The sequence below is a fragment of the Arvicola amphibius genome, chromosome 9, assembly GCF_903992535.2.
Source record: "Arvicola amphibius chromosome 9, mArvAmp1.2, whole genome shotgun sequence".
Classification (NCBI taxonomy): domain Eukaryota; kingdom Metazoa; phylum Chordata; class Mammalia; order Rodentia; family Cricetidae; genus Arvicola; species Arvicola amphibius.
Genome location: NC_052055.2, coordinates 70791855 through 70810725, shown reverse-complemented (window position 1 = coordinate 70810725; position 18871 = coordinate 70791855). Strand labels below are relative to the sequence as shown.

The window sequence follows — 18871 nt, the reverse complement described above, 5'->3', positions numbered from 1 at the left end:
CCACAGCGTGTGAGTAGAAGTCGGAGGACAACTTCTAGGCATTGGCTCTCTCCTTCCAGCACAAGACTCCTGGGAATCCAACGCAGGTTGTTAGGAATGGCAGGCAGCACCTTTATCTCATGGGCGTCTCATTGTCCTTGATCCCGAAGTTATCTTTTTCTGGGGAGGGGGACACAGCACAGGCATTTGCAGACAGGGTTTTCTCTATGTAGTCCTGACTGTCCTGGAACTCACTCTGTAGTCCAGGCTGGCCTCGACCTCAGAGATCTTCCTGCCTTTGACCCCTGAGTGCTGAGCCTAAAGGCTGAGCCTCCACCACAGTAGAAAAATGACTTTTTAAGCAGAAGATGATGCTGATTAGCTGAATGTGACAGAGGTATAGAAAAACCCAGATGGTCATAGGCCATGGTAAACTGGTTGGATATTGGTTTAACAATGATAGTAAAACACAACTTTGAAATTACAGAGGCTGTGAGCTGCCATGTGGGTGGTGGGAATTGAACCCAGGTCCTCTGGAAGAGCAGCCAGTGCTCTTAACCACCGAACCATCTCTCCAGCCCCTACACTGTATACTGTTAAAACTGGTGAAAATTCCTGGGCATAGTGACCCCCAACTTTAATCCCAGAACTCAGGAGGCAGTAAGTTCCAGGACAGCCAGGACTACCTAGAGAGACCCTGTCTTAAAATTGGGGCAGGAGAGGGTCTGGAGAGATGGCTCAGTGGTTAAGAGCATTGTCTGCTATTCCAAAGGTCCTGAGTTCAATTCCCAGCAACCACATGGTGGCTCACAACCATCTGTAATGAGGTCTGGTGCCCTCTTCTGGCCTGAAGGCATATATTGTATACTAAATAAATAAATATTTAAAAAAAAAATTGGGGCAGGAGAGACGGCCCTTGCGGCTCTTGCAGAGACCTGGAGTTTGGTTCCTAGCAACTTATGTCAGGCAGCTCACAACTGCCTGGAACTTCAGCCCCAGGGGAATCCGATGCCCTCTTCTGGCCCCTGGTGGTACTGCACCCACATACACATAAACGTGATTAAAAACACATCTTTTTAAAAATGTATACTTATTTAATCCCAGCACTCAGGAGGCAGAAGCAGGCAGATCTCCAAGCTCAAGGCCAGCCTGGTCTACAGAGTGAGTTCCAGGACAGATAGGACTTCACAGAGAAACCCTGTCTTGAAATTCCATAGATAGATAGATAGATAGATAGATAGATAGATAGATAGATAGATAGATAGATGACAGATAGATAAATGTATACTACAGCAGTTGAGGCAGAAAGAGGGATAATTCAAGATTAGCCTTGGCTACCTGGCAAAGTACTGTCTCAAACAAAACGGTATAAAAATATAACAGAGTCATGTAAGATATTACTGGTTGGGATATAACTCTGTATTTCCTCCCTCCCTCCCTCCCTCCCTCCCTCCCTCCCTCCCTCCCTCCCTCCCTCCCTCCCTCCCTCTCCCTCTCTCTCTCTCTCTCTCTCTCTCTTCTTTTTTCTCTCTCTCCTTCTCCCTTTCTTCCTTCTCCTCCTTTTTGTGGTTTTTCAAGACAGGTTTTCTCTGTGTAACAAATTAAAGGTGTATACCACTGCACCCAGTTTAACTCTGTAGTTTCCGTTCAAATTTTTATAAACCTAAAATTGCTTTTAAAATATCTACTAATTAGAAATAACAATAAGTAGCTAGGTAGTGGTGGCACACACCTTTAATCCCATCACTTGGAAGGTAGAGGCAGGTGGATCTCTGTGAGTTCTAAGCCAGCTTGGTCTACAAAGCAAGTTCCAGGACAGCCAGGGCTGTTACACAAGGAAACCCTGTCTCAAAAAGGAAAAAGAAAAAAAAGAAGAGGAGGAGGAGGAGGAGGAGGAGGAAGGAGGAGGAGGAGGAAGGAGGAGTAGGAAGGAGGAGGAGGAGGAGGAGGAAGGAGGAGGAAGAGGAGGAGGAAGGAGGAGGAGGAGGAGGAGGAGGAGGAAGGAGGAGGAGGAGGAGGAGGAGGAGGAGGAGGAGGAGGAGGAAGGAGGAGGAGGAGGAGGAGGAGGAGGAGGAGGAGGAGGAAGGAGGAGGAGGAGGAGGAGGAGGAGGAGGAGGAGAAAGAAGAGGAAGAGAATGGGGATGAGGACGAAGAAGAAGGTGAAGAAGAAGCAGAAGAAGAAAAAGAAGAAGAAGAAGAAGAAGAAGAAGAAGAAGAAGAAGAAGAAGAAGAAGAAGAAGAAAGTAAAACAAAAACAAAACCTAATAAGCCTGCTTGGCGGTGATGAGACTAGAAGATTTCTTCAATTTTGAAGCCCGTTTGGGATGCACAGCAATGTAAGGGCTGTAGAGAGTCTGTCTTAACAATGAAAAACAGAAGACAGAAAAACAAACCCCAAGACAGTAACAAAAAGCAACAAATCCTTACAGACTCACTAAGGTCATACTGTTGGGCAGTGGTGGTGCATGCCTTTAATTCCAGCACTCGGAAGGCAGAGGCAGACGGATCTTTGTGAGTTTGAGGTCAGCCTGGACTACATATCAAGTTTCAGGGCAGGCTCCAAAGCTACAGAGAAACCTTGTCTGGAAAAACAAACAAACAAACAAACAAAACCTCGCATTTCTTCCTTTTTTCTTTTTGTTTTTTTTCCAGACAGGGTTTCTTTGTGTATCCCTGTCTGTCCTGGAACTTATTCTGTATTCCAGGCTGGCCTTGAACTCGTAGATCCGCCTGCCTCTGCCTCTGCCTCTGGGGTGCTGGGATTAAAGGCATGCACTGCCATTTAAACTTCCCATGTCTATCTTTGTGACCATGGTGACAGATGCTTAATGCAATTTCTGTTTAGGTTGGTTATTTATTTATTATTTGTTTGTTTGAGATAGGGCCTCATGTAGCTCACACTGGCTTTGAACTTGCTACACATAACCAAGTGTGTGTCTTTAATCCCAACACTCAAGGGGCAGGCACAATCGTACCTCTGTGTTTGAGGTAGCCTAGTCTACACAGTAAGTTCCAGGCCAGCCAGAGCTACACAGTCTAAGATAAGAACAAAATAAAAAAAAATCCTCCCAACCCTCAAGATGAGGATGGCATCTGGGATTACTTCTTTGTGATCTCATCACATGTGAGTGGGTCTTTTGCCTGAAGTATGAATTTAAAGTATGAAGTACCACTTAAATTCTGGCCCATGGAAGCCAGAAGCAGGTGTCGGATCCCTTGGAGTTACAGATGGTCGTGAGCCTCTGTGTGGGTGCTGGGGATCCTGGGTGAGCTCTCTGCCTGAGCCGTGTCCTTAATCACTGGGCCACTTCAGTCACAGATGCTCAACCTCTCTCCTCTCAGACTCACAGACCCAACAGCCTCACTGTGGCTTGCAGGAACTGTCCAGCCTGTTCAGCCAACTTGAGTCCTTTTGAGTCGAGCTGGATCCCGCAAGTGCACACATGGAAGCTCCTCCCAGCCATGTTTTGAATTGGCATGGCTTTCTCTAATGGGATGACCCTGGCTAAAGAGATTAACAACTGCACTGTGGATCCCACTTTTAATCCGCAGTGTTCGGGCTGTCCCTCCTGGGCTGGGAAGGACGCTGCAGAAACAGCGGCGGCCTAGACTAGCTCCTGCTACCATTACTGAGTTAACGAGGATCCTTGGCTAGGGAGGCCCCAAGATGGGCAACTCCCAGCTGCTTGGGCCCAGGGTGCTCTTCCTAAGGCCCTAAGTGGTCTAGCCCCTGACCTCACTAGGGTTAGGAGTGGAAGCTGAACTGTGGGAGGCTACCTGGACCCCACCTGGTAAGCATGGCACTGCTCAAAGTCAAGTTTGACCAGAAGAAGCGGGTCAAGTTGGCCCAGGGGCTCTGGCTGATGAACTGGCTGTCTGTGTTGGCCGGCATCGTCCTCTTCAGCATGGGGCTGTTCCTGAAGATTGAGCTCCGCAAGAGGAGCGAAGTGATGAATAACTCCGAAAGCCACTTTGTCCCCAATTCCCTGATAGGGGTGGGGGTGTTGTCCTGTGTCCTCAATTCTCTGGCTGGCAAGATCTGCTATGACGCTCTGGACCCTGCCAAGTATGCCAAGTGGAAACCCTGGCTGAAGCCGTACCTGGCCGTCTGCGTCCTCTTCAACGCCATCCTTTTCCTTGTGGCTCTTTGCTGCTTCCTGCTGCGGGGCTCCCTGGAGAGCACTCTGGCTTCCGGGCTCAAGAATGGGATGAAGTACTACCGGGACACGGACACCCCGGGCAGATGCTTCATGAAGAAGACCATCGACATGCTTCAGATTGAGTTCAGGTGCTGCGGCAACAACGGCTTCCGGGACTGGTTCGAGATTCAGTGGATCAGTAATCGCTACCTGGACTTTTCCTCCAAAGAAGTCAAAGAGTGAGTAGCCACCGTTCCAGGGTGGGAGACCCAGGGTTTGATTGGCTAGCCTGCCCAGGGCATTTTCCTCTCTGTTGGGTATAGGATCGATCGGGGGTTTTGAGGTGTGTGTGGTGGAGGGAGTTCGGGGGCGTTATGCTGGACCATGTGAAGTTGCCAGCATCTGGGCCCTCTGGCCCTCAACGATGGCAGCTTCGTCTGGCTCAGCCTCGCGTCTGGCTGAGCAGGGGAAAGGTGTGGAGTGAAGATGCGTAGGTGAGCTGGAGTTACCAGGAGGAGAGCCGTAATGTGGAGCCCTTCACACCGTAAGTACGGGGCCTTCAGAGCTCACCTGGACTCAGATATTCCTTGGTGCTTATCCTGTCTCATCGAATTTCCTGGTTTGCACCTTGGTTTGCCAAGTTTTCAGCACTTGAAAAGGCCAAAGAGCCTGTCCTCAGTTATGGCAGAGTTTGAGGTAAACCGTCCTCCTGTGACGTTCAGGGAGCAGATCAGCTTTGGACTGTACTTTGTTCTCAACTGGTCTGTGACCTTAGCCAGGTTGTACACCCCTGTGCATCTCTATCTTTCAAGGGAAGATATTGGAATATGTGATTTGTCTGTCTGGTATACAGCAGGTGCTAATTAAATGCCTGCTTATTCTGTCTTTCTCTCTTTCTTTTTATTTTGAGTCAGGATCTTACTATGTAGTTTGGCTGCCCGGAACTTCTTACGTAGACTAGGCTGGTCTTTTTTTTTTTTTTTTTTTTTTTTGGTTTTTCGAGACAGGGTTTCTCTGCAGCTTTTTTAGAGCCTGTCCTGGAACTAGCTCTTGTAGACCAGGCTGGTCTCGAACTCACAGAGATCCGCCTGCCTCTGCCTCCCGAGTGCTGGGATTAAAGGCGTGCGCCACCGCTGCCTGGCTAGGCTGGTCTTGAACTCGGAGAGATACTTCTGTTTTTGACTTTCAAGTGCATGTGAACCATGCCCAGCGCGTTGTTATCTGTGTGCATGTATGCAGTGTGGCAGTGTAAGCGCAGAGGGAGCCGGGTCTTTCTCTCCACTGTGGACCTGGCGTTCATACCCTGGTTGTCAGGTATGGCGAGCGTATGGCAAGCGTGGCGAGTGCTTTTATCCGCAGAGCTCTTTAGCACAACAGTTTTCCAAAATATTCTTGTCATGTGTGAAAACGAAGTGCTGTGGTGGGGGGTGCTGTTGAGAACAGGCCTTGGCCTTAGCTCTGGCTGCTCTTCCCCATGGATGCTCTCCAGGGAGGGGGCTGACGTTCCAAGGCAGTGCCTCGCCCAGCTGCCCTTTTCTCTGAGTAACTCTGGCAAATCTCAGGGTGTACTGAACTGGTGGGTACCCAGCAGCAGAATGCTCTTGAAGCCCGAGGTTCCTGGACTGCTGATAGCTTAGACGAGGCTTTGCTCCTCAGGTTTGGAAGGAAGCCCCAGAGAAGGTCACTGCTTGAGATGTCCTTTTCTCTGTGGAAGGAGATTACAGCCACAAATCCCCAGCCAAGGAGAGGATTGTGACCAGCTCTGCCCTTTCTAGATGACAGGTCTGTGGGGGACAGGATAGGAGGGCATGATTTGCATAAGCCGCCTCAGGAGGATGGTAGCCAGGGGCCAAGCAGAACTCCTGAGACTATGAGAGGCCAATGTAAAACCAGATGAATAAGGCTTCCTTTTCTCTCTTTCGCATTTCTTTCTTTTCATTTCTCTAATGTGCTCTCTGAATGGAAACCTTTTCTTTGTCCTCCTTTTCGAATTGACACATGCGTGTAAAGTGTTTTGAGCAGGTCCACTCCCTCCCCTCTGACACCAGTCCCCACCATTATTTCCTCCCAGTTTCATGTGTTTTCTCTCTCTCTCTCTGTGTCTCTCTCTCCTCTCTCTTAATTACATGGAGTCCAGTTAGAGCGTGGGTGTCTGGCCATCTGCCGGAGCGTGGATATATTGTTTTTCAGGGCCCACCTCCCTGAAGAAAACTGACCCTCCCTCCCCGAGTGGCCATCAGTTGCTAATGGCTCCTTAGTTAGAGTTGGGAATTCCTGACCACTTCTCCATCCATGCTGGGCTCTTTCTGGCTTGTGCAGATCTTACTTACACCTATGGTCAACAGCTGCTACCATCTTGTGTGCAACTGCCCTGTTGCATCTGGAAAGCACTGTTTATCTGTAACATTGGCTCCCGAACGCTCTGCCCACTTCTCCCGAGATGACGCCTGCGCATCGGGAGGAGGGCTGTGATACAGGAGACCCATTTGGGGCTGAACAGTCTCGCATTCCCTGCCCATTGGCCAGCTGTGAGCCTCGGTGTTAATCATCAGCTGCTGTAAAAAGAAGCGTCTCTGGTGGAGAGTGGCAGCACCGTGCGCGGTGTAGTATACTAGTCAGTAGGAGATGTTGAACACTGTGGCCATTTAGCACGGTTACAGTAAAGTCCCCTAGGGAACCTTCCCTCTCCCCACTTAGTGCTAGGGATCAGCGTGATGCAGGGCCGTGGGCACGCTACGCAAGTGCTTGACCACAGGTCCACCTTCTCAACACCCGCCCATCTGCCTCCCTCCCTCCCTCGCTTCACCGGGAGGCAGGTGTTGTCCTTTCAGCTGCTCTCCAAAGCTGGTCTGGAACTCACAGAGATCCCCCTGCCTCTGCTCCCCAAGCGCTGGGATTAAAGGTGTGCGCCACCACTGTCCGGTGGGATGCAATTAGCTTAATTCCATTGTCCTGGAAAAAAATTTTCCCTTTTGTACATACAGAAAATATCATTGGCAATGGTAGGAGGCGTGGCAGTAGAAAACCAGCAGCACCTGGCAGATCTCCAAGTTCAAGGCCAGCCTGGTCTACAGATCGAGGACAGCCAGGACTACACAGAGAAACCCGGTCTTGAAAAAACAAATTAATAATTTAAAAAACAGAAAATATAAAAAATTCAAGAAAGATTCTCATCCATTATTGATAGGTGGCTTTACATTTTTTACATTTTAGTCTAGTAATGTTCATATTTTCTTTTATTTTCACTTTTTTGTTTTTTGTTTTTTGCTTTTTGAGACATGGTTTCTCTGTAGCTTTGGAGTCTGTCCTGGAACTCACTCTGTAGACCAGGCTGGACTTGAACTTACAGAGATCCATCTGCCTCTGCCTCCTGAGTGCTGGGATTAAAGGCATGCGCCACTGCCGCCCGGTTCTTGATCTTTTTAACGGCTGCATACTATTCCCTGAAGAAGGATACTCTCAGGCAGGCTCCTAGCTGCTCTCACCCCTGTTGCTGTAACCAGAGCAGGCCTCTTTCAGCCCTTTGCCCTTGTCTGCTCTCTTAGCGCCCCATGGCCAGGTTTGGCTTTTCTGCACAAAGCTGGTGTTAAGGTACAACCTTATCAGAAGGCAGAGGCAGGCAGGTCTCTGAGTTCCAGGCCAACCTGGTTTACAGAGTGAGTTCCAGGACAGTAAGTGCTACACAAAGAAACCCTGTCTCGAAGAACAAACAAACAAACAAACAAATGATACAACTGTGGGAATGAAACACCTCTAAGGACTTCATACCATAGTGGGATAGCCTGTGCTACCTTGGGCAGAGCTAGCAGGGGATATCCCACCATCACACTTCCCACAGGTGACCAGTACGGAGATCTTCCAGAGTCACATTTGCCTGAGATTGCGGTGTTGGGTCCCAAAGGAAGAATCGAGTTTAGCATGGGGGAGGAAGGGCCAAGCTCAAGGTGGGACTTTTCTGGTCCCTCTTGGTCCCCCATCTGGGGTATCACCTTGTTCACTTAGGGGCCGCCCTCCTTCCAAGCACAGATCAGGGCCCCACTCACCCCACTCGCCTCCTAAGACAGCCAGGTGGCACAGAGCTCCTTAGGTGCTGAGCTGGCTATTTATATCATCCGTTTCCCACTCTGCCTGGGGGTAACTGGGTCTTAGGGTCTTAAGGGAAAGCCTGTGTTCTAGGCTAGCCCCCCAGCCAAGGTGAATCTAGCCCTGTCAAGGCACCCTGCAGACTCTCCTGGAAAACGTGTCATTTGGTGGGTGAATTGATAAACCCATAGGGAAAGACATAAAAGCCGGCGGAGAGGGGCACAGGCATTCCGTGCATTGTGACTTCACCCTACTTGGTTTGCAGAGGGACAGCAGGGAATGGGGCCATTCCCTTGACTTCTGAACTTGGTAACCTACCTAAAAAGCTAGAATCTAAGACACTTTGGTGGAGAGTTGATCCAGGCAGGGGGCCCTTTAGGGCACAGGGCTTATAGCCAGGACTCAGAGCATGCTTTCTTTTCCTCCTGCCCCACTTCCTCCCTCCTCTCTGGCACCTGATTTTTTTGATTTCTTCCTTGAGTATGGCAGGCACGATTCACTTCAGACGGTGAGGTGTGTTGTCAAGGGGCGCCCTGTTAGGGAGACATGGCTACACCCTGTGGACACCAGTAGGGTATCTTGCTTACTGAAGTTTAGGAAGGGGCAGAGGGGAGATGAGGACACACTAGAGTCTCTGTTGGCCTTGACCCCAAGATTGTCAACCTGCCCCTCGCTTCAGATACACTGAGAGCAGGTGTGCTGGCTTCATTCCAGCTGGGGATGTTTGGGGACATCTGTGGTGGTGGTGGTGTGGTGTGGGGTGTGGTGTGGGGTGATGTGATGTGGTGTGGGGTGATGTGGTGTGATGTGGGGTGGGGTGCGGTGGTGTGGGGTGGTGTGGGGTGGTGTGGTGTGGGGTGATGTGGTGTGATGTGGGGTGGGGTGCAGTGGTGTGATGTGGGGTGGGGTGCGGTGGTGTGGGGTGTGGTGTGGGGTGTGGGGTGTGGTGGGGTGGGGTGTGTGGGGTGTAGTGTGGGGTGGTGTGCTGTGTGGTGTGGTGGGGTGTGTGGTGTGGTGGGGTGTGGGGTGTGGTGGGGTGTAGTGTGGGGTGGTGTGTGGTGGTATGGGGTGTGGGGTGTGGTGGTGTGGGGTATGGGGTGGGGTGGTGGTGTGGTGTGGGGTGATGTGGGGTGGGGTGTGGTGGTATGGGGTGTGGGGTGTGGTGGGGTGTGGGGTGGGGTAGGGTGTGGTGGAGTGTGGTGTGGTGTGTGGTGTGGTGTGGGGTGATGTAGGGTGGGGTGGTTGGTGGCACGAGGCAGTGGTTCCTGAGATACAGAGTAGGTAGAGGATTACATTTTCTTCTGTTTTTGTTTTTTAGAGACAGGGTTTCTCTGTAGCTTTGGAGCCTGTCCTGGAACTCGCTCTGTAGACCAAGATGGGCTTGAACTCACAGAGATCCACCTGCCTCTGCCTTTAAAGTGCTGGGATCAAATGCACACACTGGGCACCATCACCACCCGTTTCTTTCATACTTAAGTCTCCCCAGGAGGAAGCCCCCAGAAGTGGGCTGGGATGGAACTCAGATGCTAGAATGTGTACCTAGCCTGGTGGGAGCCTTGGGTTCCTTTCCCGGCTCCACATAAACGGTGTGGTTGCTCATGCCTGTAATCTTAGCACTTGGGAAGTAAAGACAGGAGAATCGGAGAATCAGAAATTCAAAGTCATCCTTCTGCTCCCTGGGAAGCATGTAGATTCCAGGACAATAGGGAAGTCAGTGGGTAACTGCTGTGGGTTGTTGTTAATTACCTGTGTGGTTTTAGATGAGACACTGTCCTGCCCAGAACCCCACTTCCTCCTCTCCAGAACAATCTGGTGGTTTCCAAGGTCCTCTTCAAAGGCCTGAGGTGGAGAGAAGCCAAGGGAGCAGTGTGCTACTTGTATTACCTGTGAGGCGATTGGCTCCTGCCACCTCACACAGGCCCAGGAAGGACATCTGAAGGCCCTGCCAACACCCCTCCAACCTGTCTTCCTGCCCTACCAAGGGACCCCCAACCAGCACTGACCCAGCACCGCACAGGCCAGGCACTGAGCTCAATTCAAGCTCCAGGAGCTTAGGAGCCAAGCGAGGCCTGGTTAATGCTCCCCCGTACATAATGGCGCCAGCAGGCAGATGGCTCCTGTGGCAGCCTGGGGTTATCCAGCCCTCGTCTCCTCCACCGCCGCGAGCCTTGCTCTGCAGCTGCCCTCAAAGGCCAAGCACCACAGCCACTGGCTCACAAGTGTCCGTGTCCCCGTGAAATCCTCTGGTCTGTTCGTTTTAAAGCCCGATAGAGGCTTCCCAGGTGCTCAGGATGGCTCGTGCTTAGCCTCTGCCCAGTGAGGCGCCATAGGTGTGCTCCTCATTTCCTGTACGCCACGCCCTCTTTAAGGACGCGATCCTCACGTAGTCCCCTTTGTGCAGCTGAGGTAGCGGGTCTGTGCAGGGCAGAAGTCAAAGTCAGTGGTCCCCTCTTCCCCGCCTCATGCCCTCGCCACCTAGTGCCATCCCTATTCTTTCGGCAGCGCACCCTACCTACTAATAGATGTCAGGGCTGAAGGACGCGGAGGGTGGAGGTGCGTCATAACTCAGGCCACCGTGTGCAGCCTTCCCACAGCCCTAACCCGTAGGGGGGAAAGCGGCAGGCGTCTGGCCGAAATGGCCCCACGGCTGTGTCTACACACAAGGGTGCTCAGCTTATCCTGGAAAGAGAAAAATGGAAATTCAGATAAGTTGAAGGTTGCGAGTGAGACGGCTTATCGACTGAGGAGGGCAGGGGAAACCAGCTCCCCCAAGTTGTCCTCTGATCTATCTCCACGTGGCGCCATGCTACATGCTTGTGCCCACGATAATAAATGTGAGAGGACCGTGTCCTCTCAAGTAAGATATCGATGAAGTCCCTTAAAACAAAGCAAAACTCAAGATTCCAAGGTGCGAGTTTTCATCCACTGGATCTGCAGGGAGCAAAGCTTGGACTACCGTGGGCGTGGCCGGGAGGGGGCGTGTCCGGGAGGGGCAGGTTATCTCCCGTGAGAGGCTGGACGTGTGACACAGCCACAGCCTCTCAAGGGAGAAGGACGGACGATGGGGACGGGGCAGGATCATCCATAGGCGCAGGGCACTTCTACAGATTCTCCGACTGTATTCTACACAAACAAACCTATGGACCACATGGTCCGTCCCCACATCAGGCTGCCACAGATATAGCTCACTGAAACAAGAAAACAAACAAACAAAATTCAGGACACTCTCCATTGGCAGATTCAAAAAGACACCTAAGGCTAGTATGTAAAGCAACCATGTGGACTTTACATTTCAAAACATAATTATTAATTGTTATTATTATTACTGGTGTGTGTGTTGTGTGCATAGGCATGTGTGTTCTGCGGCGTGCCTGTGGAGGTCAGAAGACACCCTGTGGAACTGTTTTCTCCTCCTACTGTGTGGTCCTAGTGACGAGAATCGGGCATCAAGCTTGGCAAGCCCCTTTTCCCACGGAGCCATCTTGCTAGCCCCCATGTGGGCTCTGACACATGGGGTGCTAAGGCAGGCTTGATTTATTTTATGTGTTTGAGGGTACATGGGCTCGTGTGCTCATGCGTCTGTGGATATGAGGACACACAGGTGTGTGGAGGGCCGAGGGCGACCTTAGGTGTCCTCAGGTGCTGGCCCGGCAGGTTGCTCTGGCTAGCCAGTGACTTCCAGGAATTCATCTGTTTGGTTCCCTAAAGCCTAAGCCATCAGGGCAGCAGATGGAATTGGGGCCCTTCTGCTTGCGTGGCCAAGCACTTCACCAATCTGAGCTGTCTCTTTAGCCTTTATCCATGTATGCATCTTTGGAGACAGAATCTTAAGTAACCTGAGCTGGCCCTGAATGTACTATGTAGCCAAGGATGACCTTAAACTCCTAATCCTCCTGCCTGCACCTCCCAAGGGCTGGGACCACAGGGTGCCCCACTGTGCCCAGCCGAGCACACACACCACACACCGTGTCGCTCCTGGTCAGGTGGCACAGACAACCTGTGGGGCTGCGAAGGGATCACTGTGAAGATTCATTCCTTTTGGATTTTGGATCCCTGTGAAGGCACAGCATACCCTAAAGGAACCATCACAGACACACAGAGTGGCTGCGAGCCTCGCTTGGCAGTTCAGGGAGTGGAGATTCAGTCTTATCTTTCAAAGCAGGTAGGAAGGTTTCTCTGCTGTGAGGCTAGAGGGGGGCTGCGTCTGTCCCCAGTCTTCATGTCCTGCCTCTGCACATATCCCGGGCCAGAGCAGGCCTTCCGGAAACATCTTTCTAGAGAGGGCCTTGCTCACGAATGGCCTGTGAAGGGGAAAGATGGCTGCTGAAGGGGTGAGGGGTTAAATTCTATCAGTAGCAGCAGTCACCTCAACCCTAGGTCCTTAATTCCTACTGGCCTGGAGTGGATCCAAGAAGTCCCTACAAGCTGGGGGCCTGCCTGGCAACATAGGGTGGCTGGGTACATTTCTGTGTTCCCTCTGCCTCCATCTTATGGACCATGCACTCCAGGAGGGCAGGGATGGGGGCAGAGCTCACTGCTCTGTCTCTAGCTCCAGCACAGAGGCTGCCATGTGGTGGGTGCTGATGGGCTGTGTAGGACTGAAAAGCGGTTCTCAGTGGGCGGGGGGCCCCGATACCGTGAGATGTCCTGAACCAGGCTGTTTCTCTTCCAGTCGCATCAAGAGCAACGTGGATGGGCGGTACCTGGTGGACGGTGTTCCTTTCAGCTGCTGCAACCCCAGCTCACCACGGCCCTGCATCCAGTACCAGCTTACCAACAACTCGGCACACTACAGCTATGACCACCAAACTGAGGAGCTCAACCTCTGGCTGCAGGGCTGCAGGGCCGCCCTGCTGAGTTACTACAGCAGCCTCATGAACTCCATGGGTGTGGTCACACTCCTGGTCTGGCTCTTTGAGGTAGGCCACAGAGGACAGGGAGAGGGAGCCTGCTTGACTTGGCTGTACATGGTGAAGCCAGACCTGGGGAGCAAACCTTCAGGGTCTCATGTAATCTAGGCTGGTTTTGAACTTGATACATAGCCAAGGCTAGCCCCGAATTCCTTATTCTGTTGGCACTGCCTCCCAAGTGCCAGGAAACATGTCCATCACTGTGTCTGACTTCTTTTTATTGTTGAGACAGAGTCTTACTATGTTGCCCATGCTGGCCTTGAACTTACTTTCTCCTGCCTCAGCCTCCCCGCTAAAGCTGGGACCATAGTCTGTGCCACCATGCCTGGCATCATTGCTTACAAAATTATTTAGGTAAAACCAACATAATATTAACCTTTCCTTCTTTATTTTTCTTCCATTTTTCTTTCTTTTTGTTTTTTGTTTCTTTTTTTGTTTTCAAGACAGGGTTTCTCTGTAACTTTGGAGCCTGTCCTGGAACTAGTTCTTGTAGACCAGGCTGGCTTTGAACTCAGAGATCTGCCTGCCTCTGCCTTCTGAGTGCTGGGATTAAAGGCGTGCGCCACCACTGTCCAGCTCTTCTTTTTTTCTTTTTGATATAGGGTCTTTCTCTGTATAACCCTGACTATTCTGGAACTCTCCATGTAGACCAGGCTGGCCCCAAACTCACAGATCAGCTTGTGCCTGCCTGCTAAGTGCTGGGATTAAGGGCGTGCGCTACCATGCCCTGCAAAAATCAAGCCATTTAGTGTATTCATAATAATGCCTGTCTGCCACCTCAGTCTAGTTCTAAAACACTTCATAGCCCCCTGAGGAAACTCTCAGCACCCCAAGTCTGGGGCAGCTATCCATTTCTGTGCTGTGTTGGGCCCTTGCACTACGCAACCTTTTATGTTTGGCTTTTCACTTAGATCAACCTGGGGTTCCTCTCGTGCTTCCGCTTTTTGTTCTGAGGTCTTAGATGGTTATACGTCATATGGGGACAGCAGCATTACCTCTGGGGACATAGACAGTGATGTCACTGGGCCCTTCAGTCAATAGGGTCTTTGTGGACTTGTGCTTCGCGTGTTGTTGTGTGTAATGTTGGTCTAACTGTCACCCGCAATACGTAGTTCCTCTTTCTGAAGCTCTGGAGCTTGAAACTCAACAACCTGCCCCATCCCCTCCCTTGTCCAATTCCTCCTTGGAAGGGCATTTGCCAACACCCAGTGCTGGGAGCTGTTCCGGGTGCTGAACAGTCCACAAGGTTCTCAGGTGTGACTCAGGTGTGACTCAGGGTGCCTGCACAGAGCAATTCCTGCCCCAGAAAACCCAGGCTCCAAAATCCAAATGTATCAAGACAGAAACATTAACTGAGAGTTTCCTTCTGTCAGAGACGGATCCTGGAATCTCTTATGTAGTCCGTGGACGAGGACAAGAGGTATCTACCTAGGTCTAAACCACACGTGAAATGACATCGTGGCTGGACCACATCAAAGGCTTTTGATATGGGGCAAAGGCAGCACTTCATGGCCATTTATTAGCTGATGACACCTTGAGGTAGCCTTGGGAATGATGGCTTGAGGGGTGCAGCCTACCACCAGGGGGACAGTCAGCACCGTTTAAATCCGTGATGAAATGACTGCCCTTGAAGACCGTAGGAGCACCTGGCCTCCGAGGTCACTGCTGCTGGACCCCCGCTCACAGGGACTGGTTGGACACCCCAACTTCTAGTCAACAGAGCTGCTATAGACACTGGGCTGCCAGAGCTGCTGGCAGAGTTGTGACCTTGGCCATGACCTGTGTCACTGGTCAGGAGATGAGCAAACGCACTGCACAAAAGGGCCGATGCAGAGTCCACGGTGCAGCTCCTTCAGCAGGAGGCCGTCAAAGTGCAGCAGGCTGCTCTCAGGAGGTCGCTTTTCCCATTGTAGAACATGTTATTAGCTTTCAACATACAGCAATCCCTAAGACTGGCCAGTCACTATGATTAGATGCTCCTACAGTTAAATTCTCCCCAGTGCACCCATTGGCAGATGTTTGGTGAGGTGCTGACTCACCCTGTGTGGTCTGGGGCTGGGGCGCTGGATGAGCCAGGTGTATGGGGTAGGGGGGACAGTCCTCCTCCTAGGGAGCAGCCTGGAGCTGCACAGGGCACTTGAATCTGCATGGGGTAGACGGTGAATGGGATACGAGAGAGAGAGAGAGAGAGAGAGAGAGAGAGAGAGAGAGAGAGGGGGGAGGGGGAAGGGAGGGAGGGGGGAAGAGGGAGAGGGAGAGAGAGAGAGAAAGAGAGAGAGGGGAGAGAGAGGGAGAGAGAGGAGAGAGAGGGAGGAGAGAGAGAGAGAGAGAGGGAGAGAGAGAGAGGGGAGAGAGGAGGGAGGAGAGAGGAAGAGGAGAGAGGAGAGAGAGAGAGAGAGAGAGAGAACCTGTCAAATCAGTCACCAGCCAACAGACACACACCACGGGGCCCAGCCATTCATGGGAGGCGGTTGCCATTGCTGAAATCTGGAAGCCAGAAGGTGCAGCCATTGTCTCCTAGTCTCCCAGTCAGGCAAGTACAAGGCTGGGCTGCCAATCCAGGTGCTTTTGGCTCTAGGGTCTGCCATAGAGGATGCTAGTGTAGAAATGCAAGCAGCTGGTGACAAACATTCGTTCATCACCACACGAATGACAATAGATGACCCCACACCGCAGGGTTTGCAGACAAGGAGTAACTTTAATTTTTTTCAGATTTATTTTGTGTGTGTGTTGTCTGCATGCATGTCTGTGTATTGTGTGCATGCATGGTGCCAGTGGAGGTCAGAAGATGGGGTCGGACCCCTGGAAGCAGAATTTATAGATGGTTACCAGCTGCCCTGTGGCTGCAGGGAACCAAGCCTGGATCCTCGGCAAGAGCAAGAGCTCTTGACTGCTTAGTCTCTTCCAGGATCGGAAATGACTTCTTTTGTTTGTTTGGTTTTTTTTTTTTTTTTTGAGACAGGATCTCTCTACACAGTCCTGACTGTTCTGGAGTTCTTTGGTAAACCAGGCTGGCCTTGAACTTCTGCCTCCCCAGCCCTGGGATTAAAGGTGTGAGTTACTGAGCCTGACCTTGTTTGCGTTTTGTATGTATGAGCATGTGTGTACCAGGGCACACTTGCGGAGGTCAGAGGACATCCTGCGGCAGCCATTGTCTCCTTTCACACGGGGAATCAACCTCAAGTTGATTCTTGGCAGCAAATGTCTGCCCGTCAAGCCACTTTGGTTGCCAAACCAGGAGGTGACTTTGTGACCCTATCCATGAAGCTGCTGACATTCTTTTTTTTTTTTTTTTAAATATTTATTTATTTATTATGTATGCAATACTCTGTCTGTGTGTATGCCTGCAGGCCAGAAGAGGGCACCAGACCTCATTACAGATGGTTGTGAGCCACCATGTGGTTGCTGGGAATTGAACTCAGGACCTCTGGAAGAGTAGGCAATGCTCTTAACCTCTGAGCCATCTCTCCAGCCCCGCTGCTGACATTCTTATGAGCCAAGAAACACACTGTGAAAGGGTGGGAGGACTGTTGTGTCCAGCAAGGTGGAGGCAGGAAGAAGGAGAGGGAGGGGGCGGCAGGGCACTCACTCAGGGTTGGCTCTGGATTAACAGGCAACTGTGGAGAGCCGTGATGATCTAGGCAAAGGATATTACATGTTCTAACAGTTGCAGGGAGTGGGTGGGATGGGGCGCTGGAGAGGGAGGCCAGGGGCTCACAACAGGAGGCCAGGGTGGGATGGGTCCGGCCTTTACCAACCCAGGTTTGGTGCCACCATCAATTTTAGTACCACACCTGGGGAGATGTGTGTTGCTGGCGCTCACATTTTCCTAACAGCCCAACCCTTAGCTATGCCCCATGTCTGCTCTAAGTCTTGGCTCTCCCCATCAGGTGAGCATTACTGCCGGACTCCGCTACCTGCACACGGCGCTGGAAAGTGTGTCCAACCCCGAGGACCCTGAGTGTGAGAGTGAGGGCTGGCTGCTGGAGAAAAGTGTGCCCGAGACCTGGAAGGCCTTTGTGGAGAGCTTTAAGAAGCTGGGCAAGAACAATCAGGTGGAGGTCGAAGGCGCAGACGCAGGCCAGGCCCCAGAGGCTGGCTGATGGCTTGGGGTCTCTCCCCTCCTCAACACTTAGTGGACTCCAGGAAATGTGGATACCCCCTTGTCCAGCTGAAAGCCTGAATTTCCCAAGAAAGCCGGGCACCTACTGACTCTCCTTGACAGTGGGCTCTGAAGTTCAGGGTCCTTCGGGTATGCGACAAACATCTGTGAAAACAGCTGCATCCAAATGTGAGTGAGTGGACCCTTCCCATTGGACATGCAGTCTCATGGGCCGGCCCGCCCAGGATTCATCTCTACCCGTGTGAGTCCAGCTCTCCCACAGGTGACTGGCCACACTAAGGCCCCTGCCCCGGTAGTGTCTGCCTCTTTTCAGTTCCAAGTTCTGCATCCGAATCATCAATCACTTGATACATAAACACAAGGGTGAAAAAAACTTAAGGGCCATGTTGTCTTTTCTTAAAGACAGGGTTAACAGTCACGTTTTGCTTATAATAATGATGATAAATATCATTATAAATATAATGATAATGGGGGAGGGGTAATGCACCCCCTCCCCCGGGGTTACCTCCACATAGGATTCAGGAATTGTGAAGAAGTGGGCCTTCCTTCTCTTTAGCCTCACTAACTCCAGCTCGAACCATGGGCTGCTGGCATATCCCAGCATCCCCTCCACTCACAAAGTGCTGGGTATGTCACCGCTGCTGCTCGTCTGAGAAAGAACAGAGTGAGCTTACTGTCCTTCTGTGGAAGAGGAGGAACAACCAAACAAGGGTCCACTTGAGGACCAGGCCTTACCCTCTGGTGGGCTTGGGGACGTGGGCTTAGGTGGCTAGTACTGTCCAGAGGAGGGTAAGAGCCTCTGGAAACTTCTGTTTCTCTCCACAAAGTCCTGTGGGAGTGCTGGAGACAGGTTTTCTTCCCACGCTAGATTACCTGCGGAAGTTGTCATTTCTTCTAGGAAGGACAGGCGAGCTCTCGTGGTAAGGGAAGCGAAGCAGAGTTTTGCTGGCACCCAGGCTGGGGGTGGCCAGTCTGGTGCAGGAGTGCACTGTGTGGTTCGAACACCTCTCAGGGGGAAGACCCAATCAGAGATGCTGATACACCCAACACATTTGCCCTCAGTGTAGTCTTCTGAGCCCCTCAGAGCAAGGGCTGGCCTAGAGGCTGAGGCAGGCACCTCTGGTGAGGACCCTGAGTTTCCACCATCCTTCAGGAGGGCTGAGAACCATGGTAAAAACTGCTTTAGACCCATGTGTAACTATGCTGTCAAGAGCCGTATTAAGAGACATTAAAAGCTGTATTGTATGAAACTCACTGTTGTTAAGTGACTGTCTCAGTCCATTCAACAGCACGTACCACAAGATGTCCAATCCTAGCCGGTACCTGTCCAAAAGGTAGAAGCCAGGCCTGGCAGCGCGTGCCTATGATCCTAGCATTTGGAAGGATCAGGAGTTCAACGTCATCTTCTACTACAAAGTAAGTTCCAGCTAGGTGGTGGTGGCGCACACCTTTGATCCCAGCACTCAGGAGGAGGCAGGTGGATCTCTGTGAGTTCAAGACCACCCTTGTCTACAGAGTGAGTTCCAGGACAGGCCCCAAAGCTACAGAGAAACCCTGTTTTTTAAAACCAAAAAAGGAGGAGGAGGAGAAGGAGGAGGAGGAGGGGAGGGAGGGAGGGAGGAAGGAGGAGGAGGAGG

The 18871-nt window shown here is 51.5% G+C and overlaps 1 protein-coding gene across 1 annotated transcript; it reads left to right on the top strand.

The window, feature by feature from the left end:
• Window positions 1-3776: 3776 nt before the first annotated feature.
• Window positions 3777-17214, top strand: Prph2 (peripherin 2). The gene is made up of 3 exons (XM_038344109.1): window positions 3777-4357; window positions 12874-13120; window positions 17002-17214. Exons 1-3 carry the CDS (start codon window positions 3777-3779, stop codon window positions 17212-17214), a joined length of 1041 nt encoding a protein of 346 aa, XP_038200037.1.
• The last annotated feature ends 1657 nt before the right edge of the window (window positions 17215-18871 follow it).